Below are 18,682 nucleotides of genomic sequence, written 5' to 3' on the forward strand. Positions count from 1 at the left end.
GAAACAGTATCTGTGCCTATTTGTTGTGGGGATTAAATTACTCCCAATAATACGTTTGCAAAGGTAACGTTCCTGTGATTGTGCGCATATATTATTCTACAAGAGTGGTACCACTACAAGTTATGATACTTGCACACTTAGATACTTAGAAAGCATGGGCAAACAACAAATATAACGCGCACGTCTCGAGCGGCTGCTTTCCGATCTGCCGCTTCCCGACGACGGCGACGACCGCGGCTTGCATTAAATACGGTCTGCTACCACACAAAAGTAGCGCGCGCGGCCCCTTTCGTTACCTGCACAACTAGTAATTTAAGTTGCAGCGTTTTGAAAAGGGAAATAATTCTCTTGAGCTCGTCCATGCCGATCGCGAGGGAAGGCACAGTGCAATCAAATAAATTCGGGGGTTCTAAGTGCCAAAACCATGCCAAAACCACGAAATAATTATGAGGCCCGCTGTAATGGGGAGTCTCAGGAATAATTTTACCCTCTGGAGGTTCTTTAACGTGCACAAAAATCAAAGCACATGGCAACAAGGGTGTTCTTGCATTTTGCCCCTTTCGAAATGAAGCCGCCGTGGCTGGGAATCGAGCACGCGTCGTCGAGCTTAGCGGCGCAACATGCCTGCATTTAGCGCTAAGAAACGGCGGATGCCACCACAATTCAACAACACGACACGACTAAACAAACGGCCGTGCACTAACAACAGGCACATGACTATTCCGCTTTCAAGATATTACACGCGAAAGCGAAAGTATGAGACTTACTTGACCCGGCGCACTGCAGTTATTCATGCATGTCGTCTGTCCTTCTCGTACCACTTCCCAGGAAATCTGTAGAACTTCACGGGTGGCGTACGACCTTGCGTGTTTTTGAGGCTGCTGTGGCAGTCAACAACACATCACAATTTCGTGCCACCTTTCCTGGCTGATGAGGTCGCACTCGGCATCGCAAAAACCACGCGCACGAGCGCTAACGCAGCGACGACCCTCGAAACTTCCATCGGTCCGCTAGGGGAGCATTCGGTGCTGGTGCCGCGCGGGCAAACTATAGGTTGCCTCGTCTATGCAGTATGAGTGCGCCTGATAATTTTCCACAGCCCGACGTTCGTTTCCACCACGTTCACATCGATATCGTTGGTTGGAGGACGCTGGTAGCGGATAAAACAAATCGTCCATTAAAAACAATGTTTACTAGATTGACCAGACGTAGCCATACATAGGTAGTGACTGAATTGTTGCTTAGAGATCACTGACCACTTCACAGTCTCACTCTCAAGTATAATTACTCGAAAAATGTAAGGCAAGCCACCGTACCTTGCATTACTAGGCCCCCTATACACAAGATGCTAGTCCCATGGGGTCGTATATGTAGACTCATTCGGACACCACATCCCTCCAATACTGCGCAGTTAAATACCTAGTGCTCCGGGGCTGATACCAGCCGTTTGGCTTTGTTCGTGCTAGTGAGAAGTGGCTTCCTAGATGCCACGTGGCTGCGGCGGCCACCTTCATGAAGACGTCGCCTCACCGAGCTTGCGCTAGCGCCAAGCGTGACGTCATTTCTTGTCTTCTTCGCGGCAAAACGTGGGGCGTACTTTGTAACATTCTGAATGCGTTCATCTTCGTCCGACGCCATTGCCATCGGTCGGTATCCTCGGGGCACGTTTTGTAGGTGGCCTTGATGGCTTACACATAACCGATCCTACCATTACGTGATCTCCGTAACTGCCATAATTGGTGACTGCGACATGCTTCTGTCATACAAGGAAACTATTTGAACACGCTCTGCGAAATATATGCCTGGCATGGTTGGTGAAGTACGGAAGTCCTCATGCATAGTTTCGTCCTTATGCAAGAATTTACAGAGTAACGCGAGTGATAAAAGCCGGTGTTTTTCACGTACAAAGTATCAGATAAGACGGGCAACCATCGGTGGTTGTCAGAATTTTTCGCCGCAGAGGCTCGAAGCATAAGCTTATCTATTCGCAACAGCAACCTGTCATGCTCCGTGAGCATTGGGGTGGGGTACGTATCATACAACGTCTCGTGCTGTTTGGCAAGCCCCTAGGTCATTCTCCGCCGGCAAAAACGGCGATTTCGTGGAAAACGCCTTTCTCCTCCATGTTTTTCATGTTTTTCTCTCACCTTTCACGGACGACTTGTTCATCCTTACGTTTACCGAAGCCAGTTAACATAACGGCGTGTGTTAGCCGGCTTTGGCTGCACGGGAACATTTGGCGAACGGAAAAATGTATCACGAGTCTTCACGTGAATGAGAACGATTTACTTATTCAAATATATGGCGTGTTGTTATGTCCACACGGCCATCAACTTGAGTACAAGAAATGAACAGAAATCTTGCGCACCAGGGAGTAAAATATTGCAAGGCTACAATTAAAAGTTACATACCATCAAAACAGAAAATACAACAAAACACGTGCCCTTAAGGCATCCGGTAAACTAATATGCTGTGCAATACTTCGCTTTCAATACTTCTGCAGTGTCTGCGCTGAAAAATACAGAAAGTAAACTGGATCACAGTGTGCGCCGAAAATACTCAGGCATAAGCAAGTTGTAATCTTTCGCTCTACCTTTTCAAAAAACTTATAAGGCACATCGCCATTGGGGGAAGGAGGAAGGGGAGCTGAGAAGTTAGCTGCGCAATGCCACAGCCTTCGTCTTCAGCAGCGGTCCTGTTTAGAGGCCTGCACCGGCTAATGTTGGCCATCGTGGCTACACGAGTCGATGTATTGAAGTATTCGGCTACCCATAGAGTGCCATGCTACATAACCATATGCAAAAGGACTAATGCTGAAAGCGCTCGCAGTCTCTGGTTTTCCTTTTGTTCTTTTGCGTTTATTTTCTTCCCTTTTTGTAGTAAATCCGTCAAATTCTTCTCCGTATCCAGAGGAAATAAGATGATGCGAGCAGCTTAACTTTGATTCGAATGATTCCGCCACACTAGCACGTCCCGAAAACGGGAATTAAAATCATTCGTCAGGCGTGCACAACCAGCTTCTCGCCAAAGCATGTCCGCTTTAAGCGCTGTGGTAGGCCAGTGTTCAATGTAAACCACGGCTTGCCACGCCCCGGCTTGGCGAAGCCTAGACCGAACGACTTTCGGCCGGACGCAGCCTTTCTCCGTCAACAACACTCTCGCCCTCAGGGTATACCACAATGCACCATCTCCGTTTCACGAGACCTCACTGGTAGTGCCACAGGCGCCGACGGCCATGTGGTCTTAGTTTACCTTTCATTTGCTCAGCACTGTACATTAGATCATCATTTTACCCTCATGATCGTCCGATAATATTTCTCGTGTGAAACGTTTGCATAGTAATAAGCGACGTGCATTTTCACGTACGAACCACAGCCCGACCTCTTCAGCACAGGGGGATAAATAGAAGCACCATCAGCCAAAAGCAATTTTACGAAACCAGACTGAAATAGCAGCGGTCGAGCTGCCAGCGGGCTGCCAGAATTCTAAAAATTGAAGAGGCCCAGTCAGAGCTTCCTACATTCGTACAAAGCAGATCACTTATTTGTACAAGCAGGTGAATAAAACACAGTTGACAAAAATATTTACAGAGGCCTCCACTTCGATGACCAGCTGACCCGGACGGTTTCAACATTTTACCATAATATTCTCCTTGCCCACGGAGCTGACGAGACTACAAAAATAATTCACTAACCTACATAGAAACGCGCTCACTACTCTGTGCGTACGATGGTATAACAAATAAGCATGCGCGCAACCTTCCACTGCTGTGCGTAAAGAGCAGTTCGTTCACCATGAACACAAGTTACACAACCGCAGAAATTTTGTGGAGCCCTTGATAATTCATAAAAAATGCCTCGAAAATAATACAGGCTTATTCTTTGTAATCTCGACCGAAACACTAACCCTACACAGTACATCCGCTTCCGGCACAGCAAGGATCCGGTTACCATATATATCACGTACCACTAAAGAAAATCTCAATTGCGAACAGAAGTCAGTGTCGGTTAACACAGTGAGCGCGGGTGACGCGCAAGGATGCGGGTGCTATACCTCACACTAAGCTATTCGCCCACGGTGTGCCTAGACAAACAGGCTCCGTATCGCAGATCGCTTTCAAGATACGTCTGGCCCAGCCGTGCAATATGCAGCAACCGCCTGAAAAGAAAGCCCCACCCCCACTCTCCTGTGGGAAGACGGTGTGCTTCCTCTCTTTTGTCTCCCCTTGCACGCGCGAGACCGTCGCATGCTCTCACAGGCACATATAGCACACAGCACCCGAAGGAACTGCCAGAGGAGATTAACCCAGCGTGCCTCCTCCTGCCATCCTTCTTCGCGATGCTTCCTTCTCTCCACCTCTAGGAGCCTTCCTGCTCCGGCGCTAGCTTCCTTCGCAGATTCAAGCATCCCATCGCCGAATGCACTGGCGCGCTACATACGTTTGAAGACCTGTTATGTAGGAATACGTCATTACAAGGTATTCTACCTCTTACCGCCAACTCTTCACTTTTACCCAGAAGACAAATTACGCATTCTACACTACCAAGCGCACATCGAAAGTAGATTGGTTGATTCTTAAAAATAGCTCGCATTTGAATACAGCTGACAGCAGGTTGTCAATTTGGACTGTCGTTGACGTGCTGTTTGCGCTTACGTTTGCCTTCATATCGCACATCAAGTCCTGCTTTTCGACATGATCAGCAACTACAGAAAACGAGGCTCTACACTATTGGGCGTACCTTGTACGGCGCACTCTTTTTAATTGACAGCACTCCTCCTTTTAATTGTCACCGTAATGCGCAGTTAAAGAACATTTTATGCGCCACAATTTCAAATTTTTCTGCCTACGACACAGTAGACATAAGCCAAGCTGGGTTTGCCTTAACGAGCCGCAGTGCCCTTAGCCAGTGAACTGGTGTCGGCACCCTTGGCAGTCGTGGTATGTACGCTATGTAGCCGAACGCCGCTAAGCAATGAAAAAAATGAACTGCCCCACGACGACATATAAAAAGCCCACAAAAGATTACCGAGCCTAATGCTGAGAAGAGGGCGTTTGTCAGAAAGGTGACTTTGCGATCCGCTTGCTAGATACGCGCACCACAAACGGCCGCAAAATTTGGCTCAGATGTTCAAAGGTGCGTATGCTACTCGTGGACTATGTTATTTCATGAAGCCCCAGTAGTTGTTCAGCGCCCCATTAGAAGCGCGCGCAGATGCATCCTCCCAAAGCCGTTTTTTTTTCTGGCGCCATCAAATATTCCACTGAAAAACAAATACCTGACAATTACAACACTCCATAATGTAAAAGTTTGAGAGCAGCTATATATGTGCTTCGATTTCGCGTGTGAATATTTTGCATTATGATTATATAGGTACATGGTTTATAATAGAACCAGAACGCTTTGTTTCCATACAGACAAGGTGCACTACACTGACGCCATATCGTAGCCATAGTGTCCGCACAGCTCTTACTGCGCTGCGCTATGCTTCTCACGCCTTTCGTTTCACCAAAGAAAATGGCGGCCTTTCGGCGCGGGGAAATCCTGCTACTAGTGCCACCGGCGACATCAACCAAGGGACCTGTACACCGAGCCTTTCTCGTACCCACCCGCTATCAGTGATCACCGTGAACAGTGATCCCCGTCATAGACGCTGGAACCTCGGACTGACCTCAGCAGCTGACGCCGCCGACGAACGCAGCCGTCCCTACCACACGCCGCCCTGGTGCTCCCTCGCGAGCGCAGATGACATCGCCCACGTGGCGGTGGATGCCTTGGTTACCGGCAACTCAGGGCATGCGCAGACCATTTTCCCTCTGCTCCTTCTCCACTTTCAGCCACACGCTTTCACTATGCTCTCTTGCTTCACTTTCCTCCTCCCGCTTATTTCTTTGACGCTGCGCTCCGCGCTCGCTTTCATGTTTCGCTATGATCGTTCTCTCGGTTACGAGGTGTTAGGCCACCGAGACACGCTGTCGCTCAACGCAGAAACGGCCGCCTAAGAGCTACGCTCTGATACGTTTCCGTCAGCTCCGAGAAGGTTTGTGAACTTTCGAAAACTTTAGGTGGGAGCGAAATCATACGTCGAAGTCAGTCAGTCAGCCCGTTTTTATTTGCGGGAAGATCACATCATCTTGCAGGTGGCAGAGATTAAAGGCATGATTGCCTGACTATATCTCTGCCCCCGTAACAAATGGAGCAGTAACAAACAGAGCAGTTACAAATAGTACACGCGCACATCCTACAACATACATACATCCTATAAAATATGGCTGTACTTAAGCAATATGGGCAGTTTATTTTTAAGAATCACATTGAAGATTTGCTCATATCAGAAGAACACTTAGAAGGAAGTCAACAACTCAAACGAAAATTTACATTTATCATTGTTACTTAACAATTTCAACGGAAAACAAAATTGATCGCAGTTCACGTTTGAACGTTTTTCTGGGTAGGCAGAAATCCAAAATACAAGCACAGTTATTTAACATGTCCACTACCTGATATTCCAGATCTTGTTTTTAATAATTTGTTCTTACTTCTTTATTTCTGCGTTTGGGGTTACGGATATCATATTGCGCCAAGACAGGTGTGTAAATACTGTAGAGTTTCTTCTTACATATTCGCTGTGCCAGTATCCATAAGTAGGTAAAACATTTATAGGTAAAACATCAAATCTGGGAAAAAGTGGTTGCGTTCGCAACAAACTAATAGAGATAGTGTGGTTCACCAAATGTTCTTGCATGTTTTTGCAGCATTTGTAGCCTATCATAGTTGCCTTTTGTCGTTGTCCGCCAGACCAGAATGCCATACAAAAGTTTAGAATAGAACAGGGAGTATTATAGTAATTGTTTTAGCCAGAGAGGTAGAAGAGGAGCCAATTTTGTAATACACCCAACAGACTACGCGAGTTCGGAGAGCAGATGATTGACATGAGGGGTCCAAGACAACTCTTCACTACACCATACCCTAAGGAACTTTATCACACATACTTCTTCTAAGGTATGTCCTCTGTGCTGTAGGTTAATCATTTTTTATGCTCATTGATTGGCCTAAGTATCATGTACTTTGTTTTTACTGCATTCAACTGAAGTTTGCTTTGTTACAACCATGTGGATAAATTATTTAGATACAGATTGGCCGATTGTTTAATGTCATGCAGTGTTCTACCTGTAAAGAATAAACTAGTGCCGTCTGCAATCATGGTTATTTTGGGTGTTCTTTGTAGTTCCGTAATGTCATTCACATATAAGAGGAAAAGTAACCGGCCTAATATCGACCCTTGCGGGACACCTACTTTGATGTGAAGCTGTTTTGAAGAACTATAGTCTATTTTAACAAACTGACGTCGAAACGATAAGTAGCTCTTGATAAGGTCTAATGTGATACCTCGAATTCTATTGCAATCTAATTTTATAGCTAAGAAGACATCGGGGTCAACGGAATAAAAAGCTTTGCGCAGATCGAGAAATATCCCTAAGGTGAAGAGCTTATCTTCAAAATTTCTGATTATTTGCTGCTTGACAGCACGAAGAGCGTCCTGAGTTGTCCTATTTTTCTGAAAACAATACTGTGAAGGTGATATCATATGATACTTGGTAAAATATTTTGACAGCCTGTTATTGACAATTCGTAAATCTTTGAAAACACCGGTAGCACTGAGGTTAGCCGGTAATTCGTAGTATCGTCAATTCTACCTCCTTTGTGTATTGGAATTACTTTGGCCAGTTTTAATTTACCTGGGAAGACTCCAGTAGAAAACGCGAGACTAATACAGTAGAGACTCAGTAGACTCTCACGTTTCTACTGAGACAGTAGAAACGTGAGACGTAAGACGAACGTGAGACAGGGCTGATAAATAATGACACTCGCTTTACAGGTTCAACTTTAATTTCATCATACCCACTTGCGACATTATTTTTAAGCGTGTTATAAGACCGTTGATTTCTATTTCCGTAACGGCATTCAGAACGAATGAATTTACTCGAGGAGAAGGCCAGTAGAGCCCACTTCGTTGAATAGACGGCTGGGGTACGGCTGCAATAATGAAATACTCGTTAACTTCATCTGCCAGCGTCTTGCCTCCTATACAGTCATTGATTACTATTTGGTCAACTTTGACCGGTGATGGGTTTCTGCCAGTGAGGTAATTTACCTGTTTCCGGAACATTGCCGGATCCGTACTTATTCTAGCAAACATTGCTTCATAATATGCAAGTTTGGCTTCCTTTATATCAGCGTTTAATTTATTGCGATATTTTTTAAAATTCCTTGAACAAGTCACCGTCTTTGCATTTTATGAATTTGTGGAACATATTATTTTGCTTCTTGATGCGTTTTAGTAGGGCGGTGTCATTGGAGGGGTTTTTAATTTTACGATTGCATTTTTTATACTCTCTCAGTAGAAATGCATCATTGTAGTAAATAAGAAATACCCGAAGAAAAGCCTCATACGCAAAATTTGCATACTGCTGTAAGAACACATTTGACCAGACAGCCCGCTCAATTAAAGAATCAAAATAGCTTAAGGAGGAGCCATTCACTACCCTATGTTCAAGCCAGCTGCGTTTATAGTTCGTGGTTAGGGTTTGTTGTGTGGCAAAGAATACAGGCAGATTTAGTTATTTATTTTCAATACTGCCAGTCTCTTTATCAAGACCCTAGCAGGTGGGCATATTGTTACAATGTAAGCGTTGATACAACATTATTCATAGAACATGTGAATACAAAGTACAATAAAATAGATACGCTACATGTAGCTACACAGTACAGTCTGGAAAATACAAAATGCAAAAAAAGAAAGACATCGTTTCATGCATATAATTAGTGAAGTCAGCTATAACAATGAAACAGATGTTATAAATACAATAAATTGTCATTCAATACAATCTCGTGAAATATAAATGCTACACAACAATTTACAACCTGTCAGTGCATAACTTAATACAATCTAACATAACATAACATAACATAAGAGAAATCTAAACAATGTAAAAGACAAATTTGCATAAGACTAAAATATTTCTAGCAGTCATTCCTGATTCTTTTCTACCATGTTACTAAAAATAGAAGGCTTGTCTATATCAGCTATTGCTGAGTCGAGGCGGTTCCACTCCCTAACAGCAGTAGGGAAAAAAGAGTATCTAAATGTGTCCGTTTTACAAGGGTACTCAACTAACATTTCATTATGCTTATTGCGTGAAATACGGGACGTAGAGAAAGTGATGTGTTTTGAAGAATCTATGTTAAAGCGGTTGTGCAACAGGTTGTGTATGAATTTTATCCGAGCTTGCTGTGCTCTGTTTACCAGTGTGTCCATTCCGGATGAAGCCAGGAGTTCTGTGGGCGAGTCAGTGGTTTTGTACTTGTGAATAAGCCGTATTGCTTTCTTTTGAACTTTTTCCACTTCGGCTATGTTTGTCTTTGTGTGAGGAAATCAAACCGTGTTGGCGTATTCTAGTACTGGCCGCACAAAGGTTTTATAGCAAAGCAGTTTGATATGACTGGGAGCAGATTTCAGGGACCTTTTAAGGAAGAAAAGCTTACGGGTGGCTGCTGAAGTGATGTTGGTAATGTGCTCATTCCACTTCAAGTCTGATGTTAGAGTCAGTCCTAGATACTTGTGTTGCTGAACATTAGTTAGGGGTGTACCATTGAGAAGGTAGGTGAATCCTGACTTAATCTTCTTTGTTGTTACTACCATTGTCACTGATTTTTTGATGTTGATAGACATTTGCCATTGATCACACCAGGCATTTATCTCGTTAAGGCATCTGTTCAAAGTAAGGTGATCTTCATAACTTCTTATTTCTTTATATATAATGAAATCATCTGCAAAAAGCTTTATGCTGCATGCTATGTTATGACGATATCATTGATGTAAATTAAGAATAGTAAGGGCCCCAAGACCTAGCCCTAGGGAACGCCAGATGTGACAGGAACTGTATCAGATGATGCTTCATCATGAAAAACGAACTGTGAACGTTGTGATAAAAAATCCCTAGTCCAGGCTGTAATGCTTCCATTTCCAATAACTGACTCCAATTTTGCAATTAGCTTGTTGTGATACACACAGTCGAATGCTTTGCTAAAATCGAGAAATGTTATATCTGTTTGACCACGATTGTCAATAGTTTGTGCTAGGTCATGTATAACTTCAGTCAATTGTGTTACTGTTGACATTCCGTGCCAAAATCCATGTTGATTGGCTGTTAGTATGCCATTCTCTTCAAAATATGTTGTTAGGTGCTTTAAAATTATATGCTCTAGTATCTTGCACGACGTACTAGTTAGTTATATTGGTCTGTAGTTGGAAGGAGAGTTTGTGTCACCTGATTTACGGATTGGTATTATCTTTGCTTTTTTGCAGTCATCTGGCACACGTCCGGTTGAAAGTGATATGCGAAAGATAATGCCAAGATACCTGCTGCACCATTCTGCGTATCGCTTTAAGAATTCATTCGGGACGTCGTCAGGGCCACTAGATTTTTTCGTGTCTAATCCGAGTAGGAGGTTAAAGATTCCTGAGTCAGTTATGTTTAGTGAGTCGATGGTGAAACCTGTAGGAATTATTGGGGGGACAAACCCGTTATCTGCAGTGAATACCGATTGGAAGTACTTGTTGTATGCATTGGCTTGAGAAACTTTTTCATCGTGGGGTCGTTCTGGCGTGATTACTTTGCGTGCACGGAAGTGATACCAAAATCTGTGGGGATTACTTTTTACGAAGTTAGGCAGGGTAGTACTAAAATATTCTTTTCTGGAGTGGCTTAGTTTGACTTTGAGTTCTGCCTTGGTGCTAATCAATTTTGATGTCTCAAGTGATTGATTTTTAGTCTTCTTCAAAGACCGACGTAACCTTTTCACTTTTCGTTTGGCATGAATTACCTCACGCGTTACCCATGGATTGTATTTGCGCGATTTTCTTGTTTTTAACGGTATAAATTGCTCAATGCAGTCATGTACTACTGTCTTAAACTTAATCCAGAGGGAATTTACGTCTGCCGAAGGATTGCAAGCCATTTCCGCAAAATCCGTGAATTCATGTGCCATGTACGTCAAAACACTAGCGTCGTCCGACTTCGCAAAGTCGATAACGGTGCTTTCTAAAGAGCTTTTTTGTATGCTAAACGACAGAGGTAGGTGACATATAGGAATATCGTGGTCGGATATACTTTCAACAATACTAGTGTTAATTTTGTTTACAAAGAAGTGATCAGAGAGTAGTATTAGATCGAGTATATTACTTGCAGTACCATGTGAGCGTGTTGGTTGTTCAACTACTTGTTGTAGGTTGAAGTTGAACATTTCATCAATTAGTGCTTCTGAAGTACGTGATGAGTACTGCATTTTCTTCCAGTTAATTTCTGGAAGGTTAAAGTCCCCCATGATGATAAGTCTTAGGCTGTGAGCGTGGCGCTGCAGAAACTCATGTATGTTCTTTATAAAGCTTTCGTCCGAGTCAGGACTACGGTAAACACCGCCTACAATTATGGCAGTGTTGTTGCAGGTAATTCTGCAGAACACGGCCTCAGCATCCCTCACATTTAGCAACGGTTCGTATGGGAGGGATTTCTTTATTAGCAGTGCCACGCCGCCACCACGTGTCTGTCTGTCTTTTCGAATGGCCGAGTAATCAGGAGGCACAAATTCGTGATTTAAGACAGCAGAGGGAAGCCACGTTTCTGTAATCGCTACTATGTCTGGATTATGTTCAAAGAGTAGATTTTCAAGAGCGTCAGTCTTATTTAAAATGCTTCTCACGTTTACGTTCAATAAGGTCAGTTCTTTGACTGCGCGTGGCTTCGCGTGATTGGACGCTTTGCTCCTACGTCCTATGTCGCATGATGGGGCCCCTGCTTTGAAATCTGATGCATTCAGGTTTAAAACACACATATCTATAGAAGTAGAACTTTGTGAAATAATTTGTATTGCCATAGAAATAGCATTTTCGTACGCATAAGAGGATAAGAGATTCATGATGTCCCGCGTAGAAGAGTCGTCTGCCAACATGTCGATGTTTACATCTCCCAAGAGAAGAAACTGCCTATTAATATTATTACAATATATTATTACATTTTAAATGCTGCAGGAAATGCCGCTTGTATCCAGTTGGTGGTCGGTACAGATCAGCAATTAAAACGTACTGGTTTCCACTATTAGGCACTCTATATCCCTATTCATAACTGTGCACTCATCAAAAATATGATATGCGTACTTTCTTTGTAGATGAATAATCAGGCCACCACCTCTACCAGTTCTGTCTAATCGTATTGGCATGTAATCAGTAAAACTAGCGGAAGACTTATCTTTGCTTAACCATGTTTCTGTGAACATGAATGCGTCAAAATTACCTTGCAGGGCCTTTAGCCAAATGTCCAGCTCATCTTGTTTGTTCCTCATGCTACGGACATTTAAGTGTAGTAAGGAAAAAAACATGGCTGTAAATATTGAAGATTTTGTTTTTGTAAGTCGATGGGCATCTTTCATTTTCTTCAGTCGGAGCGGAATATTCGCCTCTAGGTGCACCGCTATTGAGGCCGCCGCTGCAGAGATTAAGGTCGTAGGCCAGATCACGTGATCGCGGCTCATCGCGGTTGTCGCAGTGGTTTCCAGTGGGAGGCTGAATGTCGGTAAACTGCGTGCCCACAACTGTACTATTCCTAGTATCGTTCAGTACAGTTGATTTGCCATCGCAGACGTTATTGTGATAGCTATAGAAAGATGGATTTATCAAACAGCGCGAATAATACGTTGTTGAACTGCCCGCTGCAAAAATGTATGACGTACGTTTGTAAAGCCTCCGCTTTACATATTGTCAGAAAACTAGATTGTCCAATAAAGTGGGCTATTCGAACTCCTATATGAGCAGAACATTGCATGATGTGAAATTACTGATCAGTAGTCGCTTATCTTTGTATGTCGCCTAAGATATTCAAGTGCAATTCTTTCCATTCGCTGATTATTCCGAAAGGTTAGTATTACAAAACAGCGCAGGAAGCAAAGGCTCCTACCTTCATACTCCTGGAAACGTCAATAACAAGGACAGCTCGCAGGCTTCTGCCAGGTTTCTGCTGAATTTCATCAAACTCCACCAGAATGGGCTTGGACATATTGGGCGGAGGAATGCTGAAGGAAAGGTTGCAGACATAGCGCACTTGTTACTTCACAAGAAATGTATAGATATTGTTAAGGAAAGCCTGCCAACTTAGGTGAAGACAGGGCGAGTATATCCAGAGCCCCACGGGCATAGTGTGTCAGTTTAAACACAAGCTTTTTCTTCAGCTACAGAATTACGCAGCGACAACAAATGATACCTACACATTCTCAGTGCGATAAATATACAGCATCAAGAGCGCAATTTCATTATTAAAGTAAGCCTTTGTATGCCTACATTCCTAAATTTCAGGGTTTGGTGCGTCTATGCTTACATTCCAAAGGTTTCGGGTTTGTCGCATCTGCTTAGTGAAGTGGTGGAGCGTACAACTGCACTATTTCGTGGATCAGCCAGCGCTAGGATGCGTGTCTTCTCTGGATACAACTGACACCCTACATGCTAGTGTTGTTGTTGCACTTAGGCTCCAAAGAATACAGTGTCATAGCAAAGTGGCCGATCCAGGGGACGGTGCAATACGTGGACACGTGGATCATGAGGTGGGGGTCTCTGCGTCTGGCCGTCTTCAGAAGCAGGCTGGTAATCGCGATGGTGCAATACGCTGCGCAAATTAAAATCTGTTGTATTGTCTTTATTGCAGTGCTTATGAATAGCTTTGCGTTTCGTAAATTTAACATATTCATTTAGGTTCTCAATTTTTTTATACAAAGACGGAGCAACCGCGAAAGTTACAGCTTTCTGAGCATCTTCACGAAGGCAGCAAGCATCTTCTTCGGAAGTGATACACAGCTCAACATTAAAAGCGTGCTTTGGAAAGGCATCTAATAACGAATATTTACTCATATATGTGGGCATAAAATTTATATACAGACCCTTAGGTTATAAATTAGTAAGAAAATAAGGACCGTGAATTTATAATACCACAATAGGATCGCTTCTAAACATAACATGCACAGAGCGAACGTACAAGGTGACACATGTTTAGTCATATATATATATATATATATATATATATATATATATATATATATATATATATATATATATATATATATATATATAAATAAATATATATATATATATATATATATATATATATATATATATATATATATATATATATATATATATATATATATATATATATATATATATATATGATGCGCAAAATTTTATTGTTGTTCATGACGTTGTGGAACGCTAGGTATATCAAGGCACTGCAATGGCTTTCGTAGCACGGGGCTCACTCACTATCAGGGCACGGTCCTTCGTCTTCCTCGTCCTCTTCTGTCAGCACATACACAGGGGTACGTCTACGTCATTACAATGCCCCCTGAGCGAAGCGTAGCCATCCTGGCGACTGAGGGCGCGGAGAAGATAAGCGGGTAGTAATACGGTTTCAGGCGGTTGACATGTGTTGTCTCTCGCCCACGGCGACGCAGGTCTGTTGACACTGTGAGCTTCTGGCCGATGTACTTGACCCGTGAAGTGGCCTCTATGATGCGGTATGGACCATGATAACGCGCCAGGAGTTTGGAAGAAAGGCCAGCTAGGACTGTGGGCTGGTATCCATAGCCCTAAAAGCGAACCAGGAGCAAAGTCGTGCGGCGGTTGAAGAGTACGGTCATGTCTTGTCCTTTGAGCTTTTTGAGTCTCACTAGTCAGGGTTCGTGCCAGCTGACGGCAATCTTCAGCATATTTGGCGACTTCGGAAAGCGGAGTATACTGTGTTGCGTCAGGTTGGCACGGCAGTATGGTGCCCAATGAGCATGAAAAAAAAAATTATGGGTATTTACGTGCCAAAACCACTTTCTCAATATGAGGCACGCCGTAGTGGAGGTGTCTGAAAATTTTGCCCACCTGGGGCTCTTTAACGTGCACCTAAATCTAAGTACATGGGTGTCTTCGCATTTCGCCCCCATCGAAATGCGGCTGTCGTGGCGGGGATTCGATCCTGCGACCTCGTGCTCAGCAAACTAACACTATAGCCACTAGGCAACCACGCCGGGTCCAATGATCATGAAGGCTCAGAGCCATACAGAAGGAAAAAGGGGGAAAAGCCGGTGATCGCTTGGGTCGCGGTGTCATATGCGAATGTAAGAAAGGGGAGTATGGTGTCAACGTTAGAGTGCTCGGATGAATCAGAAATCCGCAACATGTCGACAAGTGTGCTGTTGAACAGCTCAGTCAGACCGTCAGTTTGGGGATGGTGCGCGGTCGATTTGCTGTGAATTATCCTGCACTCAGAAAGGAGAGCTTGTATACCCGACGACAGCAAGGCACGACCCCTATCAATCAGAAGTTCTCTTGGAGCACCGTGGGGAAAAAAAAAAACATTGTGAAGGATGAAAAAAACCAACGTCACAGGCGGTCCCTGCTGGCAGAGCTGCAGTCTCAGCGTAGCGACTAAGGTGATCTATGCCGACAATAATCCACCGATTTCCACACCCGCTGAATGGAAACGGGCCGTAGAGGTCGGTGCCGACGCGGTCGAACGGACTAGACGGGCATGGTAGCGGCTGGAACGGTCCTGTTAAACGCTGGATCTTGCCTTGTTGGCATGTAGTGCAAGACTGAATGTACTTTTGCACAACGTTGTACATGCCTCGCCAATAATAGCGTTGACACAATCTGGTGTAAGCTTTGAGGACGCCGGCATGAACGCTTAGAGGATCAGCATGAAAAGGCATGCAGAAGCCAGAGCGCATATGACGAGGTATAGCAAAGAGCCATTTCCCACCGTCGGCCATGTAGTTGCGGCGATATAGAATGTTGTCCCGTACGGAAAAGTGGGTTGCTTGGCGACGCAGTGCTCGTGTCGAAGCGACATCAGACGGAGCGGAAGGGTAGTCAAGTAACATTATAAGTGTTGGGTCCTTGCGCTGCTCTGTAAGCATGTCAGTGATGGTCGCCGGTGACAGGGTGGACGAGGAAGCTGACAGAGACCCCAAATTAGGCATCAGTGGGGAGCGAGACAGCGCATCAGCCTCGGAATGCTTGCGACCGGATCAGTATACGACGCGGACGTCCCACTCTTGCAAGTGAAGCGCTCAACTTGCCAAGCATCTCGGCGGGTCTTTCAAGGAAAAAAAGCCAACAAAGGGCATGGTGGTCTATGCCATGGCCGTAGACCGTAGTTCGCCGTAGTTACCTAGACATTCACCGTAGTTACCTACGGCGAATGATAGGCCGTAATGGCATGGGCCAAACTTGCTTAGTTCCCGGATGATCGCTAGGCACATCTTTTTTGTGACGGAGTAATTGTGCTTTTTGTGAGTACGGCTCGAATAAGCGGCAAAGTATTCATCGTACCCAGCTTTCCGTTGCGCTAAGACCGAGCCAAGGACAACTCCGCTGGCGTCAGTATGAGATTACGTGGGAGCATCAGGGCCGTAGTGGCGAAGAATCAGTGGTGAGGTCAACAAGTGGCGCAACTGCTGAAATGCTGCATCACATTCGGGTGACCACGCTGCTATGCCGTTAGTGGTGGAAACTAATCTTGTCAAGGGCGCCATGAAGGATGCGAAATAGCGTACGAAGCGGCGAAAATGAGAACATCAGCCAATAAAACTTTTGAGGGTTTTGATAGAAGTGGGCGCCGTGAAGTCTGCCACGTCGCGGCGCTTGTCTGGGTCCGGGAGGATGCCGTCTTTAGAGATAACTTGACCCAAGATGGTTTGCTTGCTTGCAGCAAAACGGCACTTTTTGAGGTTAAACTGTAGGCCGGCAGATGCGATACAGGTCAGAATGTCATGAAGGCGAGCGAGGTGTGTCGCAAAATCGGTTGGGAAGACCACGATGTCGTCGAGGTAAGACAAACAAGTCTCCCATTTGTGGCGGCGCAGGATGGTGTCCATCATACGCTCAAATGTAGCAGGCGCATTGCGCAACCCGAAGTGCATTACGTTAATCTCGTAGAGGCCATCGGGTGTAACGAATGTGGTTTTCGGACGGTCAGGTTCATGCACAGGAATATGTGAGGAATATGTTACCCCTTTTTGACTTGGAGAAGAGGCCAACGTAATTCATGCGCCCAAATTTTTAGTGGAAAAACGGCGATTCCAAACTTGGTGTTATTGTTTCGAAGCTTTCAACGCGACCTTGTCATACTTGCAGAGAGCACAGGCTCCAATATTTGCTTTCACGTGCTGTTTCATGTTGCGCCACCAGCAATGTTGAGAAACTCGTGCGTAAGTCTTGGTATATCGGGGATGACCAGTAGTAGGGGCATGAAGTGACTTCAGGACGTGCAACAGGAAAGGTAGTCGCACCGCAGGTATCGACATATGAGCCCGTATCTCCGCTCCTAACGTGCAAAAGAATTTAGCCTCCAACTTTGTAGCGTCCCTGAATTCGTGTATAAGGCGAGCTCTGTTGGTTGGACCCACTGGCACACCCAAATATTGTGATGGGTTTAAAATGACAGCCTTGTGCAGTACTCGAGTCTTCGACACCCATTACTGTTACATCATAACTTGACAAAAAGTAGGCGTCTTGGTCCGTTGTGCCACTTATACGCACAATTGCGAACTATTTCTGTAGCAGCAGGGACCACCTTGCTAAATTTGGACTTAAGTGGCTTGACGATTGTGACGAAGCTACTAGATTTCTATCTGCCATTACGGTAATGTACCGGCCGTATTAGTAGCTAAGAAATTTCTACACAGCCACTATAACCACCAGACATCACAACCGTAACAAATGACGACGTAGCTCCACATCCGAGGGCTGAGAGTAGGCATAAGACAGTATTCACGGCTCTACTTCAGACCATCTGTTGTAACAGCGCCAGTGCTGACTTGACTGGCGGCCGTGAGCGAAATAGTCGCAGCGGTCTCATAGAAGTGTACCACTAGTAGTGGCTGCAGCAAAGCGCGCCTTAAGGTCAGCAAATGCGTCTCCTTGTTCGGGTGTCCAAACGCACACAGCGCTTTTTCCTACAACATGGTTGTCCCAGGTATACGTCACCGCGCAAGACCTCTACTCAAACGGTGGGAATATGAAGGAAAGCTTCAAAAAGCTTTTCAGTTTGCTTTGCGCGCAAGGGCCATAGCAATCCACTAAAGGACTAGCTTTATAGAATCTGAATGCATGCAACTTTTTATGACAACGTGACCGAGATGCCTTCATCACAAGGAAAAAGGAATATTTAACATTAAGACAAAATCATAGGCGAGCTGGGTGATCAAGGCTAGTGGAAGCCTGTACGATATGAATGCTACGTAGACGGACACCTCCAAGGTCATGTTTGCCGTTGCTTTGAGATGCTGAAATCTTTCATTCTGCGTATATAGGTGTTTAGTCTTAATTATTCAGCTTCTCAAATATTATAATAGATCGAGCGTCAAAGAGGAGATTCTAGAGCGACATGAAAAACTCCCGCTGCACATTTCTGTGCCTCAATACGTGGAACATAAAAGAGTTTTTCCAAGCGTGAAGGAAGCCCGTGAATTCACGCAATGTGCTTCGCGCGGCCAGTCACGCTAACATTCTGGGTGCGTTTGTCGACCTCTTTCAGTCTCGGAAAAACACTTTTATGTAGCACTTATTGAGCAACGTGAAACTGTAA

General features: G+C 44.6%; 1 protein-coding gene across 2 annotated transcripts in view; it reads right to left on the minus strand.

Moving 5' to 3' along the window:
- LOC139061303 (calcium-activated chloride channel regulator 1-like) overlaps nt 1-18,682 on the minus strand; it is a 197,585-nt gene that overhangs the window by 136,189 nt on the left and 42,714 nt on the right. For both annotated transcript variants that reach the window (XM_070541086.1, XM_070541085.1), the window contains exon 5: nt 13,013-13,127. In XM_070541086.1, coding sequence (XP_070397187.1) covers nt 13,013-13,127 — 115 coding nt within the window. The remainder of the gene's footprint in view (nt 1-13,012; nt 13,128-18,682) is intronic.

Source organism: Dermacentor albipictus, chromosome 6, assembly GCF_038994185.2.
Source record: "Dermacentor albipictus isolate Rhodes 1998 colony chromosome 6, USDA_Dalb.pri_finalv2, whole genome shotgun sequence".
NCBI classification, from domain to species: domain Eukaryota; kingdom Metazoa; phylum Arthropoda; class Arachnida; order Ixodida; family Ixodidae; genus Dermacentor; species Dermacentor albipictus.